Below are 7,469 nucleotides of genomic sequence, written 5' to 3' on the forward strand. Positions count from 1 at the left end.
AATGTTTACTAATTTCTCTTAAACAGTAATTACTGTATAAATAAACACAATGTAAAATGTTTATATATATAATTTGTTTATAGCTTGTAGATGGTGTTAGAGGTTCCTAAGAAACAGGGGAATATTCTTAAAGATTTTAAAGTTCACTTTTCAAAGACATTTTCAACAAATTGTTTTATGATGACAGAACTATTTTTAAGCAATCAGGTTTGTGAAAATATATCTTTCTTTTCAGGATATACTCCAAAAGAAATTATTCAAAATATTCTTAGTTTTGAGGAAAATATATATATGTATGCTAAGGAGTATTACAGTGCAAATGAAAGTAAATACTGATGATCAAAATGTAATTTTGATGTTATCATGGAACTATTGTATACATAAAGTTAACTTAATGCTTCTGATAATAGAAATAAGTGTATTTCTAAAATTACATACTGCTTGTGGCAATTAAACTGGAGTTCAGCACTGGAGCCTATGTTCCATTTTGACATGGGATGGATTTGACCTTTTATAAACATATTACACAGTACATAAATGAGACATGCTCTTCCTGTTTGTGCTGTTTAGATCTACACTGACAATAAATATTTTTCCTCAAACATTCAATGATGTTAAACTAAATTCAACTATAGATTAGACCTACTGATAACATTCTACCTAAAGCCAATGATAATAATTTTTGATAACTTTGAAGCTCGAACACCTCTACAACAGAAAAATTAAATAATATAGTTTAAACGTATTCCAGTTCGATAACCTTTTTTGTTACAGAAACTCGGATTATGATGATAATATTTTGGGTAAATGAAGTAAACTCTTTCATCAATATTCTACATGTATCACAGAACTGTTATTTTTGAAGTGAATCCCATATTCTCTATCTTCCATTTACTTTTTCTCAGTTGTTCCGAAGTAATAATTGATTGTAGACTCAAGGTCACTACAAGTTCTGCGAATACTAAGAACATGACAAAAAGATGAAAGTTACTTAGCACTAGCATAAAACTCTTTTGACAAATACCAAGGTAATGGCTAGTAATAATGAAAGTGGTTTCTGTAAAAAAATTTACAATAAAAATAGATGATATAAATTGCACCAGTGATAATATAAAGTGGAAGAACACTATTTATGCCCATGTTAAAGAAAAATCATAAACATTAAATTTTTCTGTATTTTCATTTCAGTAACAAGATTTTCCCAGGAAATTATAGACCAGTTAGTCTTACTTCTTTAGTACCTTAATAGGAAAAGTTCCAGAATCTGATAAAAGTAGTTTCACAAAATTGCTAAAACCATCAAAGCTGTGATGATCTGTTTCAATTTGTAGTGAATTGTAGTACTAGTTGTAGTTATCTAGATTATGAGTATGATATAAAACAAATTTATACATTATGAATACACAACAGAAATAGTTACAAATTAGTAAAATGTACCTTACACCAAGATCTGAAACCACTGACAGACTGAATTATACTAAATCAATAAGTTATTTTGAAAAATTCAAAACAGAACACTAAGTAAAAAATGATAATATAGACCTTTTACTTAAACCTGTGCCCGTTTCTGAATTTTGAAGTGTTTAGGAACAGGGTAATCACTTCGAACTGCAAAATGATACAATATAATCTTATCCAATCAATAAAATAAGCTACAATTTCATTAAACTTTAAAGTATAATTTACAAAGTGCCAAACTACAATTACAACACTAATTTCAAACTGTTGAAAAATAAATGCACAAGAATATTGAAAAATAATTCTAAAATATTATTACCAGTTAAAATATTTATTTTGAACGTTATCGAGTTATTATTACTATTATTTCGGATTAAAATTTAAGCAAGCTTGTTACTGTGTTAATTTTAATGTTACAACTTAACCTAAGTTACTTTAAATTAAAATTAAACTTGTAGTTGTACCTTTAGTGACTTAGTCATGCTCACACTCACGGTACACAAACATACACTATTAGTATTAATAATAAAACTTACGAAAATAAACCCTGTACTCAAGAGAATTTGGGCAGCCTCTTTCAACAGTTGAGTAGGACATCTTCTGCTGGTGAAGATAATTCTGACGGTTTGTGTCTATCTGTAAAATAGAACAAAATCGAGATAAACTTAAGGAGCTTATTCTTTTGCTCCGTCTAAAAAACGTGCACGTCGAACGCAAAGAGAACATATTTTTACGGTGGCATGGAACTAACCTTACTATCAAGTGCTGCCACCTAAACATATACCCAACGTAACTTAATTAAATATTTATTTGATCACAAAAATTAACAATATTATTATAAAAGGATATTAAAAATAAAAATCACAGTTCAATATAGCTAGGTCTAGTTAATGTTAGAAAATTAAATATATTTCTAAAAGATCTGGAACATATAAATGTCCAAATGGAAGCAATTGGGCACTATGATTTTTTTGACAGTTATTATATAAAAAAAGGATGTGTGTGTTTTTTGAGATACGAATGTTCGAAAATTTCCATATGATGTCAACAAACAATTTTTCCAGTTTGAAAAGGTGTGAGAAAATTGCTGAAGTAGTTGATTATATAAAGTTGAAAATATTACGATATTTCACCGATATAAAAGCTTACTTTGGTGCCAAATTTTAATGACGTGAAATGTAGTAATTCTTCCAACTTCCAAATTAGTTCTCCCAATAGTAAGTTTACGAACTTACAACGCTACAATTAGGGGTTCCATTCTTTGTGGTGGACAGGAAGCAGATAGCCCATTGTGTAGCTTTGCGCTAAAACAAGGATTTGGTTTATTTGGAAGTTCGCGCAAAGCTATCTGCGCTAGCCGTTCCTAATTTATCAAGGAAAGACTAGAGGGAAGGCAGCTAGTAATCACCATCCACCGCCAACTCTCGGGGCTACTCTTTTATCAACGAATAGTGGGATTGACCTTCACATTATAACACACACACGGCTGAATGGGCGAGCATATTTGATGGGACTGGGATTCGAACCCGCGACCCGCAGATTGTGAGTCGAGCTTGTCTTTTCAGGCCGCGCTAAAACCAAACAACCAAAAAAGTGATATAATCGTAAAAACCTTCAGTTACATAAAGAAGTAATTATTCCTTTGTTGAATACTCGTAATCATGACTTATTAAAGCTCGGATACTTACTATTATCCAGCGGATAACTTTATTAACTTAACATGATATAAAGAACGAGAACGAAAAACTCAAATTAAAGAACATTTTTCGTTTCCAAACAAAATGTCAAGGATAAAAATCAAGCATTATTTCTTTTGTTCACGTACGTAGTGGTCTTTCTGGGCAGATCTTTAATACTACAAGATGGAGTTGTGAAAGGTCATGGCCCTTTTCGTTAAAATGTTGAGTTACAGAAGGATTAGTGCTGCCTTTAATTACGACAATATTTTCTGAATCACTCACAGAATTTGAGTCCAGTCTCACCAATAACTCGCAACAAAGGTTATATATTATATAGTAAATGATTAACTCTGTTACATAAGTAAAAGATTAATCTTTTGGTCTAACTATAAGGTAATCACAAATTAAACGACGTACGTGATCAACAATAAGGATTTCATCTATGTAACATCAAACCTTCATGAGTGTTATATGTCTTTTATTACCTAACTTAGTTAAGTTATGAATATAGATAACTACAGATGGTTAGTGAAAATAGTCTTACTTTTGTTTACATATTCAAAATTTGACTGTTATACTAAAATTCCTACAGCAACTATAGTTATGGTTACAAAGTCCGAAAAATTTGTAGCATTTGTTAAAGACTGCTATTCTTTGCTGGTCGAACTAGGAGATATTAGGGTTTTTAGGTACGTTGATTGACCTTTCGGGTAGTAACCGCAAATAACAGGAAGAACGGCAAGGATGTGTATTACAGAACAAAAGCTTAAACTTTGACTTGAGCTAGTTAGACAAAAAAGACTAAATACAGTGTCAAACAAAAGTAAAATCAATCAATCAAAAAAAGAATGGTGCAAAGAACATCAGACAAGGCTTCTTAATTTTATAAAAAGAATTAGGAATTTTTTATTTGTTCTCGAGATATCTTTCAACGTAATCTGTGCTTCTGGCGCTGTATTCTATTTTAGGTTGAAAGAGAGTATGACATTATATACATAAAAAACAACAACATCGTTCTTCTCAGAGAACAGGCGCTAAACACGCTGTTGATCATTTCATTGGTGAAAATAAGAAGGGGAAGCTTTTAAACGTTTCCAAACAAGTCCAAAAATATTCAAATTATTCGCATTTCCTGACCGTGTGTAAGTAGCATACAAAATAAGGTCAATACTGTACAGGATGAATGTCTTGTATGTGAAAATTCACAGATGATATAAAATTACAGGTATATGAAAAATGTTAAACATTTAGGGAAACTGCAGAGTGTGTCTTTCTAAGCTAAGGCAGAAAGAAATTACGATACCATTATAAGTACAATATCCCAGTCCCTGTTTTCAGACCTTCAAATGTCTGGGGGAGTAATAATAAATGTTAAGACCAATATTATGTTACATAAATAAAAAATAATGAAATGTTAATAGAAGAAATTTTGAGCATATATTTAAGAAACTAGTAGCTATTTATAAATCACAAAGTCTTACAATATATAGACACTTAAACAAATTAGAAAGTGTAAAATCAGATAATAAAATTAAAAATCTGATTTATGTTGTTGATATAAAGATATAATTTGTTAGATAAAACAAATTATGTTAATGAATATATGGACTTAGTGATTGTGTAAAGAGGTAAATCGCTCAATGTAATATTTAGTTCATGTATTTGTCAGACAAATTAAAAAACAATATTCATATACAGCAATTATAAAAAACAATAATAGATAGCATTAAAAGTAAACATTGATGGAGAAACCAAAAAATAATATAGATAGATAAATATTTTATGAAAAATTAATTATCAAAGAAAATTTAAGTAAAATCATATAGGAAAATATAGATTTATACAAGTATTAATAATACATATGAAATATTGATTAAAGAAAAAAACACTCAAGTCAATATATAAGACGTCAAACCAATTTAAGAAACCATGGATCACTAATGAAATAGCAGAGTTAGTAAAAACTAGAGATATAAAGTGCAATAAATATCCCTTTAATGAATATTATAAAGATAGTTTAAAAGGTTATAAAAACAAATATTTCTTCCTCAATCAGAGGCGCTTCAGTGGCAGAGATTGGAGGTAAAAAATTCGAAATTAATCTCACTTTGCTGAAATATATATATATATATATATATATAAGATGTAGCATGCGATGAGGTACGACGATCACAACTAACAGTTTACAAATCGAACAAAAATTGATCGAGTTATGATTGGCTACGACAGCAGCAGAAACCTCATAGTTAATGATAGTACATCTTATTGTATAATCGACGGGTTCTTTACGTGAGCCTTGTTATTTGCCAGTCGTTTAATCTGTTCTTCAGACCAGAATCAAATAGATCTTTAGCAACTAGCTCCAAGCCCCAATGACTGTGACTAGAACTTTGCTACTCTTCGGCATGTCATCATCAGTCATCATTATTCCCTCGATTACCTGCATGTGCAAGGTTCCGAGATGTTCAACTTACAACCTGTACAGTCACTTGGATGCGATGATGATGGACTTTTTGACAGCCCCCAATGAGGCAAATCCATCTATAAAGCCCAAAGATGTTGGTTGATTCGTTTGTTGTTAAGCGCAAAGCATCACAATATGGCATTCGTTTAGCGTTGTAAGCACACAGACTTACTACTGAGCCACTAGGGGGCCAGTCAGATGTTCTGGCGGCACTTGAAAATAGGTATGGTACTGACAAGAACAGTAGTGACAGTAGTAGTAGCTTTCCACCAGAGCAAAAGGTCAAGAACAAGGTTTCCCAACTAAAACAGACAATGAAGAAAGGCCGTATAATTTGATTTGAGAATTAAAAAATAAGATAATAGACTTGTGTGAGTGATTATTGAATGGTAAGGTGGTACAATCACTCTGAATTCCCATTTTTCTATGACTGTTCATTACCATAATGTTGATTACATATGTGTATTCATTAGATCCTAGTCTCTCCAACGGTGTATGCAACAGATCCAAGAAGCAGTTAGCAAAATTTCTTGTTCCTTGCCATGCCACCTAAAAATACTACTTGACTCTGGTTCAGGAAGAGATCCTGTGTTAATTAAAGCTCAGAATATGAGAAATTAATACTATAAGAACGAATTTTTAAAATGTGAAAGGATGAAAAACAATGAAATTTGTTAATAAGCTAACTGATAAAGAAAATAATGAAATATTACCTGATTGTGCAGATGGTTACTGAGGAAGTGAAAACTGAGTAATGAGAAATTTAGCAAATAAATTTAATAACTTAATGAATAAAGTAGATTTAAAAAATAAATTGATAATGAACATTGTTGAACATTTAATATAAATATAAAATACTTTCACGTTTCATTTCCTACATCTAATGAGGAAATTAAAACTATAATTATGTTTGTTTTTGAATTTCGCACAAAGCTACACGAGGGCTATCTGTCCCTAATTTAGCAGTGTAAGACTAGACGGAAGGCAGCTAGTCATCACCACCCACTACCCACTGCCAACTCTTGGGCTACTCTTTTACCAACGAATAGTGGGATTGACCGTCACATTATAACGCTCCCACGGCTGAAAGGGCTAGCATGTTTGGTGTGACGGGGATTCGAACCCGCGACCCTCAGATTGCGGGTCGAGCGCCCTAACCACCTGGCCATGCCGGGCCCTATAATTATGAGTCTAACAAATCGGAAAACACCAGGGGATGATCGAATTTCAGTAAGAATACTTAAAGAATGGATAAATTATATAATAAAATCATGAGTATATATTTATATTCTATCTATTACGACAAGAACTTTAACAAAAACTAAATAAAGCTATAGTAATTCTAATTTCCAAAAAAGTGACAAGAATAATTATGTAAATTATATACGTATTTTATTGTTATCAGTATTTTCTAAAATATTAGAAAAATAGTGAAAGGCAGGTTTGCTAAATTTTTAAATAAATACAAAATGTTTTCACTAAACATCAGAATGGATTTAGAGAAGGGTTAAATACTGAAGAGACTGCATTAACCTCCAGACAAAATATATATTAATCCTTAGATAATGTTGTTGTTTGTAATTAAGCACAAAGCTACACAATAGGCTATCTGTGCTCTGCCCACCACGGGTATCGAAACGCTGATTCTAACGTTGATAAGTTCGCAAACATACCGTTGTGCCACTGGGGGAGGGGGCTTAGATAATGATAAAAAACACAAACATATCGGTTATTTAACACCAAAAGTAATATTTTATAATATACCTTTAGTTATAAAAATGACTGTAATATACCGTATTTTTCGGAATATAAGACGCACCCGTGTATAAGACGCACTCTTATTTTGACAAAGTTTTGGGGAAAAAAAG

At 31.4% G+C, this 7,469-nt stretch overlaps 1 protein-coding gene across 1 annotated transcript in view; it reads right to left on the reverse strand.

The window, feature by feature from the left end:
* Positions 1-2,193, reverse strand: part of LOC106458970 (inorganic pyrophosphatase-like) — a 20,813-nt gene extending 18,620 nt beyond the window's left edge. Inside the window, exon 1 of the mRNA XM_013918537.2 lies at positions 1,995-2,193. Coding sequence (XP_013773991.1) covers positions 1,995-2,184 — 190 coding nt within the window. The 5' untranslated portion in view covers positions 2,185-2,193. The remainder of the gene's footprint in view (positions 1-1,994) is intronic.
* Positions 2,194-7,469: the final 5,276 nt, after the last annotated feature.

The sequence above is a fragment of the Limulus polyphemus genome, unplaced genomic scaffold (genome assembly GCF_000517525.1).
Source record: "Limulus polyphemus unplaced genomic scaffold, Limulus_polyphemus-2.1.2 Scaffold539, whole genome shotgun sequence".
Classification (NCBI taxonomy): Eukaryota; Metazoa; Arthropoda; class Merostomata; order Xiphosura; family Limulidae; genus Limulus; species Limulus polyphemus.